Source organism: Epinephelus moara, chromosome 21 (genome assembly GCF_006386435.1).
Source record: "Epinephelus moara isolate mb chromosome 21, YSFRI_EMoa_1.0, whole genome shotgun sequence".
Taxonomy (NCBI): Eukaryota; Metazoa; Chordata; class Actinopteri; order Perciformes; family Serranidae; genus Epinephelus; species Epinephelus moara.
The window spans coordinates 13,380,006-13,397,623 of record NC_065526.1 but is presented as its reverse complement, the minus strand read 5'-3'; the positions used below and the strand labels follow the sequence as shown (position 1 = coordinate 13,397,623).

Below are 17,618 nucleotides of genomic sequence, written 5' to 3'. Positions count from 1 at the left end.
GTGAGTTTGGCTCCATAAAAGCATTTTATCAGTTATTACAAATAGCAGGAGGGAATCAAACAGCGACCTCCGAAAGCCAACACAGAGATGCCAAAACCTGCAGTTCCTCAAATGGCCACTTAAGACTGGCTCCAAAAGCGAGTCATCCCTCATAGACCCTCATGTTAAAATGCCCAACTTTACAGTAGAAATAAATGTGTATACATGCTGGTACAAAAAACTGTTTTGATCTCTATAGTTAACCACCCTCCGTAAAGCACTTTAAATTGCCCTCGTGTATGAAATGTGCTTTACAAATAAAGCTGCCTTGCCTTGCCTTACCTAAAGTTACACATAATTAAGGTCAGGTCGCTTTGAGTGAAAGGCTGTCTGCTGATAGTGTCCAAAAAACCAAAGATAGCGACATCGGTAATGCTGAAATTGAGGCTTCAAAATGGGATCCCCCAAACCAGTGGCTGACATCATGATAGCTACTTCCAATAATTTTAAAGTCTACGCATAATTAAGAATGCAACCACTTTGAGTGACATTTGGGTGCTGTTCGTTATCAAGTCACTAGCATGTCGACAACGTTATTTAGGTAATGTAACAATGGCATAACCCCAAGTATAGGCGTAGCCATAGCTATTGCTATTTCAATGTGTTTTCAGTTCATAAAAATTAAACGTTTTGGTCACTTAAGAAAGTCAGTGTTTGGTTGTATTAAAAGGCCCTTTATAAAGTCAGATATTTTGTTTTTCCAATACATACTTTTTTTTTATGGTTTTAAGCCTATTTTTTGCTACCAAAGATTATTATTATCCAAGGTTATTACAGTTAAATAACACTAAACTGAAAACTAAAAATAGGTGTGAAAAAAACATTTTTGTTAACTAAAATAAAAATAAAAACGAGACTTTGGAAAAAAGAAAACTCACTCAAACCATTTTGGGTACTCACCAAAAAAAAAAAAAACCTAAAAAAAATTTAAATATAGAAAACAAACGAGGAGTCATTGGTGCGCATGTTAACTAAGACTAGGTTTGTCATGTGTTGTGTATGTATCATTGATTCTAATCAGTCACACACCAATCACAGCCCATTCTCACACAAGGCGGGCCATTTAAATATGGTCTCCCACTCACTGATCCTTGCTACACCAATGCAGCCACACACCGCTGCTGCTGCCACTGGCAAAGCTTTGCCTCCTTCACCCCAGCCGCCACCTTTCTAATTCAGAGTCCTTGCATGGCTTAAAGGTTAAAAGGGTGTTTTATGTCTTGCTTTGGGCCCACTCTTGTACACCCAGGGGGGTTTTCTGCATTGAGCTCCCTGTATTGGTTTAGCATGCTGCTTGTTTGATCCAGGGAGCATCTTAATAGTGGAGCCATCAGCGCCAAGCTTAATTGTATTTCCATTTGTTGCAATGAATGGTTAAATCTATGACGAGTGTTCCTGACTGAGACATTTTCAAACAATAAAAAAACTAAACTGAAATTAACACATCCATTCTGTAAACTCACTGAAACTAAAATGAATTGAAAACAAAATAAAAATAATAACAAAAACATATACAAAACTATAATAACAGCTGTAAGTGCACTGTGTTAACCAAGCTAGCAGTTAGCGTTAGGCTTAACTTCACCCTCTCATTTAAACATAATCACTTCTCTTCACTTCTGGCTCCAAAAATCGGGATGGCAAGGGCCAAAATACCAAACTCAAGGCTTAAAACAGGAGTCCACAAACCAATGGAAGACATTATGGTGGCTACGTCCATTATTTTATACAGTCTATGGGCGTCACCACAGCCTATACTTCAGATTCATCCCTTGCTCATCCCCAGTTCCACCCTCTTGTCCAAATGTGGTCACTCCTTTCTCCAAACATCCAAGATTGCTTTAAAACAGGAGTCTACAAACCAATGCTTGATGTCACGGTGGCTGCGTCCATTAATTTTATTCACTCCATGGAGGGGACAGAATGGAGGTTTAACCAGCTGAGACTTGGCAGAGTAGCAAGTCTGTGTTTGTTTCGCTCTTCACCAGATGTTGGCTGTGATGCACTGTGAAAGTTGCCAGGCTGAAACAGGAACGGTCTACTCTTTTTTTCCTGTTAGGTGTTCACCGTTTATGGTGATCTTCGTTTAGCCGTCTCACTGTAGACATAGATCGTTAGCAAAAACACCTGAAAACACTTGTGTGAATGTATGTTGTTTTCATTTATAATGTAGACATAGTCCGAGAAAAGAAAGGAAAGAAAAGGAGGTTGTGTGGGAAAGGTATCGTGTCATCTCATTTGTCTGTCTCTGCCCTCTCCTCCTCTCGTGGCATCCTGTCGCTCTGTGCTCTGATCTGTGCAGCCGTGACAGGAGCCTGATCCTCAGAGCTATATCTCCACTTCAAACACTGAGGCAAATGACCCGCTACTGCACGGGAGGGTAGCACACAGGATTATATGCATACAGGCACACACACGTACATGCACACAAACCTACACACAGAGCTATATGAGTGCTTGGGATGTCTTAACTCATCCTTTGGGTCTGCCTGAGATGTCATCTCCTCCAGCAGCTGCTAACAGTCCATTTCAGCCTCTAACCCTGCCTGGGGCCAGAGCCTTACAGTGGAGTACTAATGATCTCTGTGCTTCAGTCTGTCCTTCTTTCTCCATCCATCCATCTCTCACGTTTCTCACTGCCGCTATTGCCATACCTCCCTCGTTTACTGTACTGCCTCGACTGTTGATTGCATCTCTGTTTATAAAAAATGCCTGTCAGTACCTGCACCTGTTTAGCATTCTTGCCTGTGAGCATGTCCATAATTGTGCGCACGGCTGTGCATTTGCAGCTGAGCACATCTTTGTAAACCCAGCGTCCATTAACATTGTGTTTACTGTCTCTGTATCATTAAGAACCATGGACGTGTGTCCTAGTAAAAGACTAGGACATAAACTGAAGTGATGTAGCTACGGTCAGACTCACATTATTCTCTGTTCTATTTCCATGGCTGCCTGGGAGCCTAAAAGCCTTCATAAATTACACTGTTATTTGGGTCAAACCTCTGTTAGTAAGCACGTGGCTGATTTAGAGCCCCAACTGCCTACCCTTCCCTTAGCTCTGTGTTTGTGCACATAACCACACACACATGCACAAGCAAATTTTCTGTTGTAATGGCATAAACAATAAACATTCATTCATATCACACACAGTATGACAAAGATAGAAAGTCGGAGAGAAATGTCTTTTATTTTTTGTGAATAGACCACAAGTAGAGTTTGAGTCAGCACTTGCACACTCTTTCAGTAACCCATCTTGTGTGGTCAAACATCAACTATTACAGTGTATGTGCTTGCAGCATGCGGTTATGAGTAGTGTGTGTGTGTGTGTGTGTGTGTGTGTGTGTGTGTGTGTGTGTGTGTGCGCATATGCTGGTGTGTCTCCAAAGTTAGTTTTCCATGACATTTTACAGACCATGTGATTGTGGTTTTACACTACAAAAACCCACCAACTGCTTTTTCTCTTTTCTCTTAAACTTGTAATTTGGCTGTCCTGCTGGTTTTCTGTGTAAACTTCCAATGTTTATTTTCTTCACTTCTCCACAAGCAAGTCAAACTACTGTGTATGGGCATTTGTTCGCAGGATGACAGGTTTGATTAAATTAAATTGGACTTGAAAACAAACAGATGAAACTACTTTATCCATCTGTTCTAATTTTCATGATAAAAACTTTGAGTTTATCATAACTTGAGTTGATGGATCACACGGTGCTGGGTGCCGTACATAAACCGTATGAAAACAAGGCTACAGCTAGCAACTCTGTGGGGCTGTAACGAGATACAGTGCTTCTTTGTGCTTCATGTCAAAGTCAATATGCAAACATGCTCACAGTGATAGGGCCAACATGCTGATATTTATCATGTGTAAGCATTTAGCATCTTCACCATCTTAATTTAGTTTGTTAGCATGCAAACATTTGCTCATTAGCGCTGAACAAAACATAAGTAGCAAGTATTTGGTCATAAGCCAAAGTTTTCGACACCTTTTGACCTGATCATGCAGCTAGAAGAAAAACTCAGGAGATAATCAAGGCTGGACCATGGATGTATAAAGAGAACGAGACACAGTGTTGAAGGCAGGGCCCGTTCATTTATATAAAAGTTGCTCAATGGTGCATGAAGCCAAAACAGTTTGACTTCCCAAGATTAAAATTACCCAAATCTTCCGCACCATGGGGCCCCTACAGCAGGCACGCTAGAGACTTTGCAGACCAAGCGGCTAACTTCCGCTTTAGCCGTCTGCGACCTTGACTAGGGATAAAATGATTTAATTGTGCAGCTCTTCTGAACTGTCAAAATGATATCGGACTAAATAGATCAAATCCTGATAGTGATATGAGTCATTGAGTCATACAAAAAATGTATCCAACAGACATCTCTTTCACAATATAAGTCTATGGAAAGAAGTCGTTTTTTGGCCCCATGGCCCGGAAGTTGGAATTCCATAGTTTGGCCACTGTCAAATTGGCTTCAAGGCCTGACGCTGTTCTCAGGGTTCCGGTCTGGAACAAAGCAGAGGACTGACTGACTGACTGGCTAATTATCCTGCAGCTGTTGAGGTATGAAAACCTTTCAGAAACACTCTGAAGAACCTGAATAGTGCATGGTTGTTACCTACCTGGTTGTTACCATGGTTGTTACCTCAAAGGTTGTTTTTCTTCTTACCAAACTAACATTGAAATGGTTTCACTTGGTGACCAAAATTATGTTCTTTGGTTTTATGCCAGCAGCAGCGGTCCATTTTATTCAAACTGCAAATGTCAATTTGGAATGAAAATTAACAAGAAATGAGCAAATGAACATAATTTCTGAAATCCAAATGAATATTTAGAAGTGCCTCAGATGGTCTAATAGAGATGCAGATGAAGAGCCGATTAGGTTATTGACCCTTGACCACCAAAAATCCGTCTCATCAACTTCAACTCATTGACCAACCTGTCACACATGCAGATCGAGCCCTCATTTTGTCCTCCTTTAATCCTTTTGTCCGTCAGAGGGAAATCAGTGTTGGCTACATACGAGTGGGTTTCACTGTTAAATTACTTTTTGTTGCACTCTGAATTCTTTCCATTCCTTTGGACAATGTGAACCTTCCTTACTCATACCCTGTTACCTCCCAAACACATTCCACACACAGAGACACAACCAATGGCACCACTCGCCCACGCTCTGTTTTCTTTTATGTCACTGGTCAAATCCCCAGAAGCCGCCACTCAATGCCAAGTAGACATGCCCACTTGTCAATAGCGACCATTATGTAGATGACAAACAGGCCAGAGGAAGAGGAGGGGTAGATGCAGAAGGGAAGGCTGTGTAGTAAAGACACGGTGGTCTTACAATAGTAAAAAGAAGACAAGGAGATGACCACATGTGCAGCAGCAATCCATGCTCATTAACTCACAGTGGCACTTTTTTTTTTTTAAATCTGATGATTTTCTAGTGAGTTTAAAGTCATTCCAACCCACCACTAATATGTTCTGTGTTTTCCATTCACAACTCTGGAAAACATTAAGAGACCACCCCATTCTTTGGAAGATTTTAACATAGTGGTCTACCAAATGTTCTTGGAGGCATCACAGCTGTGATAAAAAACACTGGGGCTTTCTACCAAAGACAATGATGGTTTAAATTCTTTTTTGGGGAAAGAAAGTTTCACGTGTATGATCGACATTCCACATGTTTTGTGTATTTCAGAATGTAGAAAGAGAATATATCAAGTAAATTCTTCACTTTGGAAATAGTAGTTTGATAAAATCTTCCCTTGAAGTCCCCCTGCACTCAAAAATGTGTTATTCTTCTGTCTATGTCCCCTAAAATGTCTGACCTTGACCATGCTGACTTGTATCTGTGAAGTTTGTCACTGGAGAGGTGTTTTTACATTTCTGAACTGAAGGGGGTAGTGTATGTGCACTTCTCTAAAATCTGAGCATCGAATGCACACCGGGCAAGGTGGATTAGGTTCTTTATGAATATGAAAGCCAGTCGCTTACTCATATAGGAAACACATATTGACAGGGGAACAGATTTCGACACAACACCAACAAAGAAGCCTGGAACCTCAAGAGCAGAGTGGACTTTCTTGGTACAGAGAGCAAGAGTTTGCATTAGCATTATGAAAGTTTAGACAGCAAACATGGTAGAGTGTGCAGTATTTGGATGTAAACCGAACCCTGGAGTTTTCTTCCACGATCTACCAAACACCATGTCAGTCACTGCCAGTTAGCCTACAAGCTAACAAACAACAAAAATAAAAGATGCTAACTACACTTAACATTCTGATATCTGCTTGTCTTTGATTTTGGTTCACAACAGACAGTAGTAAAAAGTCACCAACACACACACACACACACACATCCAGTCACATTGCTGGAAGTGTGTGTGTGTGTGTTGGTGACTTTTTACTACTCTACTTTTAGGGCAGCATGGTGGTGCAATGGTTAGCATTGTCACCTCACAGCAAGAGGGTTCCTGCTTCAAAGCAGTGGTGGGGGGTTTGAACCCCAGGGTGGGGGAGCCCTCCTGTGTAGAGGTTGCGTGTTCTCCTCATGTCAGTAAGGGTTTTTGCCGGGTACTTCGGCTTTCTCCCACAGTCCAAAGACACAGGTTAATTGGTGACTCTAAATTGCCCGTAGGTGTGAATGTGAGTGTGAATGGTTGTCTGTCTCTATGTGTCAGCCCTGTGATCTGTATTTATGTTTGTAACAATTAAAAGGTGTTGAATGCATACTTATTGCATCATATCCTCTTCTTCTTGAGAAACAAAGCAAGAGAAAAGTAGCATATGAAGAAGAGAAAGAATAGCATGATGAAAGGGGCATCACTGTGCAGAGCAATGCTCCGGGTAGAACCATATTGTTTTGATGCTTTGATGTTAGAGAAATCTGTGTCGATGTAAACCCCGTAGGTCTGTATTTCACTTCGAGTACCCTGAAATAACCACTCTTATAGACTGCATCATGTAGATAGTTTGCTGCTGAGCTCCTACACCTCTGTTTGCTTTAGGAAACATTTCTTATGGATCCACAAAAGCTAAAACAGCTTCCCCACAGCTCAGCCTCAGCTCGTAGAGGGGGTCGCTGCGGTTTCTAGGCTCTTCCCCGTGACATCAAAGCTTGATTGATGGCACTTGAAGAGCTGTGTTTGATTATACAGGAAAGGAAACACACGTAAACACGTGGTGTCTACAAAAGAACACTCGTGTCTCTACTCCACACACACACATGTACACACAGGCAACATGCACAGGAAATCATGCAACACACTGCAATCAGCTGTCACACACAGGGCTCACAATGGGATGTCACAGGAAGGCACGCTAGACCTGTGCATTTTCGAGAAGACAGACATTAGCAGTGTGTTTATGCTTAAATAAATAAGGCTTCTAAAGGCACTATCACCCCATATGAGCTGCTGAGCCCAGGAAAGATATACAGCCTGTGTGAATCTGTTTGAGCAACGTACAGTATAGACCAACAGATGTGGTCTTGCTACGTTCACCCTAAATTTAGATTTTCATCATCTTTTCTCCGTCAATAGAGAGCATGATTTGAACGAGAGCAAGTTTGTCTTTGGTCAGAGTCCCTCTTGAGTCAGCCAATAGCAGTTCAGCATGTCATGTCTGCCGGGCATTAAACAGTGATTTCCACATCTGTGAGGGATTATGTGGTCAATATTATCTCAGTCCCTCCAAACCTCTCCAAGTTTTTCTTCACCTTTTTTTTCAAACTCAAACACTCTCCTCTTTTTCTGCTTATCCTCTATCTACTTCTGCTCCATTTCGAAATCTGTTACTGATTTTAGGTGGTGACAGCTGTCCAATACAGCCAGGATTCTTGCTGATTCTCTTTTTCTGGTTACCTATTTGACTTGGGTCAAACTGGATTTGGAAATACCGCAGTTTTTACCTTATTTGATGCCAAAAACCATGGATGGATTATGAGACAACCTGAGGGCCTGGGCACAGTCTCCATTTAGTCATTTTGTGGCTCTTTGTTCATGTTTTCCATCTCTTTTTAGCCAATTTGTGTCTCTTTGTAATCGATTTGTATTTCTTTGTAGTCACTTTGCATCTTTTTATAGTTGTTTTGCAACTCCTTTTGTCGTCATTTTGCATCTGTTATTGCTTTAAGTCTTGTGGTTGTTTTGCATCTCTTATATGTCATTTTGCACAATGCTGCACAATACGCAAAAAAATCATATTGCAATATTTTTGACAGATATTGTGATTACATTACAAGTCTGTACCAAACAAGTGTGTTCCCGAGTCTGGAATACGATTTATAGGCCGGGTCATCTCTCTAGCAACACAGTGCTGTTTCGCTATGAATGCTATTTATTTCAATAATATTTTGATCAATTGAGCAGCACTAGTTTTACATCTTTTATCGTCATTTGACATCTCTTTGGTGTCATTTTGTTTCTCTTTGTAGTTTTGCGTCATTATGTCGTCATTTTGCATCTCTTTGTGGTTTTTTGTGACTCTTCGTAGTTATTTTGCATCTTTCTATAGTTGTTTTGCATCTCTGTTTTTATTTAGCATCTCTTTGTAGTTGTTTTGCATCTTTTTGTAGTCGTTTGACATTTCTTTGGTGTCATTTTGTTTCACTTTGTGGTTTTGCTTTATTTTGTAGTCATTTTGCCTGTTTTTGTTCTCATTTTTGCATCTCTGTGTTTTTTGTGACTGTAGTTATTTTGCATCTTTTTGTTGTTGTTTTGCATCTATTTGTTCTTATTTAGCATCTCTTTGTAGTTGTTTTGTGACTCTTTCCAGTTATTTTGCCGCTTTTTGTAGTCGTTTGACATCTCTTTGGCGTCATATTGTGTCTCTTTGTAGTTTTACGTCATTACTTAGTCTTTTTTACATCTCTTTGTTCTCATTTTGCATCTCTTTGTGTTTTTTTGTGACACTTTGTAGTTATTTGGCATCTCTTCGTTCTTATTTAGCATCTTTTTGTAGCTGTTATGTGACTAGTTATTTTGCATCTTTTTTTGTAGTCGTCTGACATCTCTTTAGTGTCATTTTGTTTCTCTTTGTAGTTTTGCATCATTATGTAGTCATTTTGCATCTCTTTGTTCTCATTTTGCATCTTTTTGTAGTCGTTTGACATCTCCTTGGTGTCATTTTGTGTCTCTTTGTAGTTGTTTTACATCATTATGTTGTCATTTTGCATCTCTTTGTGTATTTTTATGACTTTTTGTAGTTATGTTGCATCTTGTAGTTGTTTGGCATCTCTTCGGTTTCATTTTGTCACTCTTTGTAGTTGTTTTGCACCATTTTGTAGTTGTTTAGCTTCTCTTTGCTTTCTTTTTGCATCTGTGTTTTTTTTTTTACTCTGTAGTTATTTTGCATCTTTTTGTAGTTGTTTTGCGTCTTCTTTGTTCTTATTTAGCATCTCTTTGTAGTTGCTGTGTGACTCTTTGTAGTTATTTTGCATCTTTTGGTAGTCGTTTTGCATCTCTTTGTTTTTATTTTGCATCTCTTTGTAGTTGTTTGGTGACTCTGTGGTTATTTTGCATCTTTTTGTAGTCATTAAGCATCTCTCTTTTGTTTTGTGTCTATTTTTAGTGACATACTGCAGGTGAACGTGAACGTTCAGGTTCTGCTGTTGGTTCAAAAACTGCACCAGTACTTCAGTATTAAGTTCACACTGGAGATGACAAGAGATTATCTGACTCCTGTCCAAACCTTCTTGCCACAGCAAAAACCACACCAACTTTTTTTCTGCACAGATATTACACTACATACTACAGCACACTATACAAAACAGCATGGGAAACCAGTGCATGTTCTTTTTACTTGAAGCAGAGCTATTCTGCTGTCAAACTTTAAATGTAAACTGCTTTACTAATTATACTGTATATTGAGGAAATGTTACTGTAGCCTCTACATGCTATGAAGCTGTAATATGAAGGAAAAAATAATGAAAAACAAATATTGGGTTGGATTTGTTTGGGGCTTTCTAACTCCTTGGGCCCCTGGGCTTGTTCACTAATCTATCCATCCGAACAACAAAAGCATTTTAGAGTTGTCTTTTTTTTTTTTTTTTTTAAACCAGATTCACTTTTGCCTGACTTTATCTCTTATTTGAGCTGCACTGATGCATATATACTCACCCTATCTGGGATCCATTCAGCATTACAACAAATGCCAATAATTATGTCCACACACAATCAGACCCAGGTGTGTTATCTTTATTGTGGTTTCACCATTCTTCTCTCTTTTTTGTATTATCTGTCCCAACAAAAAAAATTGCACAGATCAAATCACACTTCTGTCAACATCCATTTTCCCGTTCCACTGCATGCACAAGAACACACACGCACACAGACACCATGACGCAGACTTACACCCAGGGTGGCGTCTCATTCCTGTGGCTGATGAGAGCAGGCATGATGGGAGTGAGGCATGTAATGTGATTTATAGAGCTGGGCTCACTTTTCAAATTCAATCAGGAACTTTGATTACTGATGAAAATTTGAGACAGGAAATCGCTTTGATAGCAAACTAAAACCTCATGAGACAGAAGAGCACTGATGTGTGCCTATGTGTGTGCGAGTGCACCGACCGCCAAACACTGAGCCCGTCTGAACTCGGCCATATTTGATTAGGGAGGACACACGCAATGCAATCAAGAGCGACAAAGCAGGAACTCGAGCAAATTTTTTCCATTGACTGATGAAATCTTCCTCTGGTTTAGATGTTATCTACTTCTTTCTTTTTGTCTCCCTTTTTGATGCTCACACCGCTTACTCACATGTGAGCATTGCTTTTAGTCCCATTAAGCATTATGAGCACAGAGATGTAACATTCATACACACACACACACACACACACACGTACACGTACACATATGGCTGACCCTGCAGAGGTCACGATGGATCTATGGCTGTTTGGTCTCTTGTGTTATTTTAATGTCTGCTGTTGCACATGAGGGGACACTCAAACCCACGCCCGACAGCATGACAGAGGGGCCCAATTACCATTCCCATGGGAGAGAGAGAAAGTGTGTGTGGGTGTATGTGTGTGTATTACTCATAGAGAGTGCAGAGAGGAGGAACAGGGAGCAAGGCAGAGACAGAGAGTGAGCGACAGAGTGCTTGTGCATGTATGTGATACAAACATGACAGGCTCATCAGTCACCAATGGCCTTTTAAAGTGTTCTCCATAGGGACACCTGACCTTTTCGCATGATGCCAATAGCAGCTGCATGATGAATCAATCGCCTAAGCCTTTGGCTCCCAGTAGCCACCATGTTATCCAGAGTAAATATGTGAGATGACATTTTCCCTATTGAGACACCTGGAGACAAAAGCCCAAAGTTATGGATTGGCCTTTAATAGTGAAAGGGAACCCAGTGGTGATCGCAGTGAGGCATAAAGAGGCAACGGGCCTCAAAGAGAGGGTGGCATGTGGAGAAAAGTTTTGGATGGATAGATGGATGGAGGTAGTGGAAATTAGAAAGCAAGGAGAGGGGAGATAATGGGACAGTCGAGGTCAGGGAACTAGCCACAACCTTTCTGTCTGTCTGCACAGGATGGATAGGATGGGGGAGAAAAAATGGGGATGCACAAGGCCAGCAGAAAGATTAAGAGGAGGGCAGTAGGAGGAGATAGATACTGAGGAAATGGAGAACAGGCCCTGAATTTTTTTGTATATCTAGCTGTGTTTGTGTGTGTGCGAAAGGGAGATGGAGGGAGCGAGCGATAGGGGAATATGGAGCCTAATATGATGGGGTAAATGAGGTGTAATGGCGGTAACATAGAGTGACAGCAACTGGGTCAGTGCATTAAGGGGTTAACCAAGGCCAGGAGTCGCTGACCTTCCCCCTCCCACGAGACAGAATTATCTCTCAGTAAGGAACACACACACACACACACACACACACACACACACACACTGATAATGAAGATGTGGTTGCAGGACGGCCATTTTTTTGCGATTCAAGAATGTTATGATGGGAATTTCACCACTGCTATCCTGGCCATGCACTGATTTTCTGCACGGCTGGCCAGACGCTCGCAAAAACAAAATGTAAAACCTTTAGGGTTTGTTACACAGCAAAAAATAATTAAGCGAGGGCTTCATAACACTTTCATGTAAAGGCATTACGAATTTTACACCGTCGTCTTCTGCGCTGTAATTGTACTGTGGAATTGTGCGAGTGTGTGTGTCTGAGAGGGAGACAGAAGGAAACAGGCAGAGGAATGTGTGAAAGAAAAAGACACTGCAGGCTTCAGGTGAGAAATTAGAAATATTAGCATATTTATTACAGCAACATGAAAGACATTAGAATGCCTACACCCTTTACAACAAGCAACGCAATGGAAACTGGCATGGGGACAAATAAGCATTGTACGGTGGCCAAAGAAAGAGAGAGAAAGAGAGAGAGGAGAGAGCTGAAAGTCTTGAATGAGAGTCACTCATGAACACTTACAATACAGACCTGGTGGGGAATGGAGGACAAACACTGTATTTGAGATCAAGCAAACCATCCCACATAGCTAACCTTGATAGGGTGAATAGTGACACAAACCTGGGGTTTTGAGAGTTGGAACCAAAGTGTGGGTATGACCCCTGTTTTCTTAAAATTTAGAAAGTGGTGATGTTGAACAAACTTGTAAAAAGGGAGGACATTGTCACAATGCATCCATATTTTTTGAGTGAAATTGTCTTTTTCTAGTCCTGACATTGCATGAGGAAATTTAGCACGTGGAAATAATTTTGCAACCAAATATAGCCTATATCAAATTCTAAGCTAACAACATCCATAATCTAATTGAATATCTTATGACTCAAATAAATAACAACAGCTTTTACAGGTCATCAGCTTCAAGATTCTTCGTAATATTTTAAGAACAAAACGCCTTTGTTCTGCTCTGAGGAGTCCAAGTGAAGGTGCTGCTGGAGGGGGGGGGGGTCTCTGGGATGTTACAAAACCAGGGTGTTGATGTGAGGTCATCTTAAGAACACAGATAAATACTACCTGTACATACACTTTACTCTTAATATCGCCTCTATAGGGCAACAGAAAAGAACAATAGCTCAGTAAATAAGGCATCTAAAAGGCCAGCGGTCAAGGGTAGTCCGCTAGAGTGAAATCATAGAGTTAGCAAGAGTAGAATGTACTAACAGTTTCAGACTCTCCCAATTGTACTGTACTTTGTTTTGTATTCTGAAACAGCAGGGCAGAAAAAGCACAACTAAAGAGCCTGATAGTGGTTGAATTTTTCAATCTGCTGCCCAGCTGACATTTCACTAAGCCCTGCCCCCTTAGTTACTGCTAGGCTTGTCACGATACCAGAATTTCAGTAGTCGATACCAATACCAGTGAATTTCCACGATTCTCGATACTCATTCAATACCACGATAAAAATCAAAAAACAGAACTTGTGTATTTCTAAATTCACTACTTTATTAAATCTGTTTCAAACTTTAACCTTTAACTCTAAGGCCTCATTTACACCGCAAGCGATCCACAAGCGTTGCGGCAGCACACGTGTATTCACACTAAAACCGAACAGACGCAACGCGCAGCTACCGCTGCTGTCCCGTCAAAATACAAACCACGCCCCAACAGTTGGTGGTGGTAGTGCACCATGTTTGCAAATCTCCAATAAACCCCAAAGAAGAAGTGAGTTTGGACCCAAAGCCCAAGATGGACAGGTTCACACGCCAGTGATTATTCCTAAGCTTTGAGAATTAATATTTAGCACTACAAATGGGTAAGTACATGAAACATGTGCCTGTCAGGTCTCACTTGGTCAAGGGGGAGATGTCTATGGTGGCCGAGAGAGGTCATAACACACGCAAACTCGTGTTCTTTGTTGAATACCATGACTGAATCGGTGCCCTTTCTATTTTCGAGCTTGCTCGCGAAAGCAGCGCGACTCGAGCAGCGCATAGAACGGATGCGGTGTGAATGCTCTAACCTGTTAACATGCTCACCGAAATGAAAATGTGAGTAAACAGCGACCGTTCGCAAGTGCTACGCGAACGCATGGCTTGCAGTTTAAATGAGACCCTCTTCACACACGACTCCTGCTACCTGACTTTTCGCTGAGGTGTTGTGGCTCCAGCAGCACTTAAGCCATTGTTTCTAGCAAAGACGATGGAGAACAGGTGTTCTTCTTCGGCGCTCGTCCTCGGCACCAACTGACGCACGTATACTGCCCCCGTCAGTTCCAATAGGAATCGACACGTCCCGCTGAGGGCAAAGTTGTATCCGGTACTTACGGTGCCGAACCCCCCCCCCCAAGGAAAAAAAAACAAAAAACAAAACAGGTACAGACGTATTTTTTTTTGTGTGTTGGCATCGACTTGGTACCGAAGTATTGGTTCTCATGACAACCCTAGTAGTAGGTTTGTATGCATTTCTGAACACAGCCTTGAAGTGGCAGATTTACCATCAAAATTCGTGGTCATTTTTAAAGCACTGGGTCCTTGATTTCAGACAGAGGTAGACAAAAACAGACTTCTCATTTCTAGCCACCGAACATTTTTTTCTGGCTAAAAGGACATTTGTAACTGGCATATTGTAATAGCTAAAGCTAGCTGGCTAAGCTAGTTAAGCAAACGTTGGCTCCATGAGTTGGCTGAAAACAGTCTCCGGCTGTCTTTTTTAATGTTTCCAGCTCATGTGTTTTAAAATTTAAAAAAAACTTGAAAAAGAGGTTTAAAAGAGGCCTTCCGTTTTTAGATTTTCAAATAACATGGTTCACTGTTGACATCACTAAACGTAAGGCTTTTAGTATGAGGACGAACAGATGTATTTGCCAAACCTAGCAGAGCTAACGGTGTCCTTGAATCTGATGGCTCCGAGACCAGCTTTACAACACAGTGGATGAGCTAGTTGTGAATGGGGCTCAAACAAATGTAATCTAGTTTATTAGCGACGTGCACCTTGGCAGTGGAAGTATTGCTTTATTACTATTATAGGTAGTTAGTGAGTTGGACGACATGCTAACGGTTGCAGTTTAGATTAGAAGACAGACACACTGTTTAATCCTTTTCATACACATCTGCTCTTGTATTTTGGATTTTGGAAAGGTTGAAAAAAAGTCACCACCCTCCATATTCTTACATGCAATTCCCTTAAGCATGCGGAGAAATGCAGAGCATGACAGGTCTGCCGTGCCTAGTTACAGTAACTAAGCTATGACTGGACAGTTTCCGCTTGGGGGAGGGGTTTAGCTACTGTTCAGTTTGTGATGTCAGTGGATAGAAATTCAATCTAAGGACGTCTCTTTTCTCGACCTCCCTCCTTCCATCTCTACCTCACCCAAACAAGCATTTTTACAGGTTGTTTTTTCGTTGGCGGACGCAGGCTTGAAAAGTGCATGTAATTACTGTTTACGGGAGGTATGCAAATGAAGCCAGTGTATCAATAAGGAAAGTCCATTCTACTCATCCTAACACTATGGTAGAAACTGCAGTCACTGTCACCTGTCCATCAAAGCTGAAGCTTCGCGCCATGCTACATTCCTTTGTTCAGACCACCTTCCTTCACCTTTCTCCTGTATGACCCGCCCCTGAACGAGTACTTCAGAAATCTCTTTTTCACAATAAAAGTACATCATAGTCATCATCATCATCATCATCGTTATCATTACAAACATTCTAACATTGGAAATCAACACTGTACATATTTTACACTATGATACAATCATATATACTGTACTTTATGCCACTGTTGGTCCTATAGAGTACCACATATATTAAAACTGGGTTTGGGAATACACTAAAGGAAGTTCAGTGCCATTAATGCAGTGCACACAAAGAGGGTCCCATCATATCTAAGCTTGTATTTAATGTGATAAGCAGCAGTTTTCCTCTGATAAGGAAAAACCAACAAACCAATTTATTTGCTTTTCGCTGTAAACATTGTTTTGTAAATTTACCTTATCAGTATTGGTTTGAAACTAGGGATGCTTGAAACAGGTTGAAACAGGTTGGCATGACTGATAACAAGTAAGTGAGACAGTACAAGACACACAAATCATCTTTTTTTTTTTTTTTTACCCTCTCGTGGTGGCACAGCTGAAAATCAACACTGCGTATATTTCATCTTGCTGAAAAAAAAGGGCTCCATTCCAGTGCTCCTTTTCATCAAGCAGACTGTTTGAACAAAACAATGTAATTACTGTGACTGGCCTTGTGTTACCATCCAGCCATGGGAGCTGATGAAAGGACACAGTAACGTAGGAACGGTGTTACGTTGCCCAGATGAACATTTCAAGGTTACTACTGTACATGGCACAACACTGGAAAAACAAGGTACACGTTCTTAACAGTGTCAACTCTATGATGACCTTGGCATCACCTTCACTCTACACGAAACACAGTACTCTCTTAACACACCTGAAACATGGGAAGGCAAACTTTTGGGCTGAAATATTCCCAACAACATCATGCTGTAACAGCTGAATAGACAATGTTGTTTGGAATAGACAGTCAGTTATGGAAGAGTAAAAATGTATCTGTGCCAACTGCAGCTCAAGCAGTTTCTTTGCACTCAGTTACATCACAAGTGCAAGCAGACTGGCAAAGGTGCACTGGGTCTAGTTGCTATGGAAGTGTGTCTGAGAGCAGTCTCTAGGGAAGCCCTTGTCCTGGTCAAATACACTATTTAAATGAGTCATACTTCCAATCTACATGAGCTAGCAAAATCTACATCCCTCTCTATCTCTAAAGGTCCAGTTTTCTGCTCCCCTCACCCCACACATTCATGTCATTCAGTACCTCGGCTCACTTATTGGCTTTCTGTATACAATGGAATGGGCCATACATGTACTAGGTAATAACTCCCATTAAGGTTGAGCGATATAAACCTCACCACCAATACAAACGTTAGGTCCATCTCTACGGTTGTGGGACACACAGCCCATATAAACATATATCTACACATATACATATCTTCTGACCCTTTTTAAACTCTTCAAGGTGAAAACTCCGAACAGAAACAAAATGACAGTAAAAAACAACTGTACACCTCACAGACAGTGATGATAATTATATTCTAATTTCTTTTTTTTTTGTCATTTCTTTTGTTAAGAATATTTTTTTTTCCTTCTTTTGTTGAGCTGATATGATGTGAAATGGTCTGGGATGCTCTAGATGTGGCCTTGTTGTTGGACGTGTGTCTCTCTGTTGCTCTGTAATGGTGGCTGTGTTGCTGCTGAGTGCTAAAGCCGGTAGTGCCCATCGAGGGATGGGAAGAATGGTGAAACTGCGAGAAGGTGAAGGAGTCAAGCGTCCATGTTGTCTCCGTCTCAGTGTGTCTCAAAATCAATGGAGGCCCGAGCACAGAGTATCCATTACAACTCCATTTCAGTTGGGAAACTCTTCACAGGAGCATCCATTTTGGCCCTGTCTCACTGTGTGTTTTTGTGGAAACTGTTATACTTGGACGTGTGTCCCCTGGGTCTGCAGGCTCTGCACGCTGGACAAAATCTTCTTCTGGTGGCCGGCAAGACTCACACCCATCTTAGCCAACTCACTGCAAGGAGGACAGAAAAAAAAGACAAATATAATTCATTAATGACACTTTGAGAGAAAAAAACTACATAATCCCTCAAATGTCACG

At 41.1% G+C, this 17,618-nt stretch overlaps 1 protein-coding gene across 3 annotated transcripts in view; it reads right to left on the bottom strand.

Moving 5' to 3' along the window:
- Positions 1 to 12,942: 12,942 nt before the first annotated feature.
- Positions 12,943 to 17,618, bottom strand: part of epha4b (eph receptor A4b) — a 121,675-nt gene continuing 116,999 nt past the window's right edge. For all 3 annotated transcript variants that reach the window (XM_050074667.1, XM_050074668.1, XM_050074669.1), the window contains one exon: positions 12,943 to 17,531. In XM_050074667.1, coding sequence (XP_049930624.1) covers positions 17,432 to 17,531 — 100 coding nt within the window. In that variant the 3' untranslated portion in view covers positions 12,943 to 17,431. The remainder of the gene's footprint in view (positions 17,532 to 17,618) is intronic.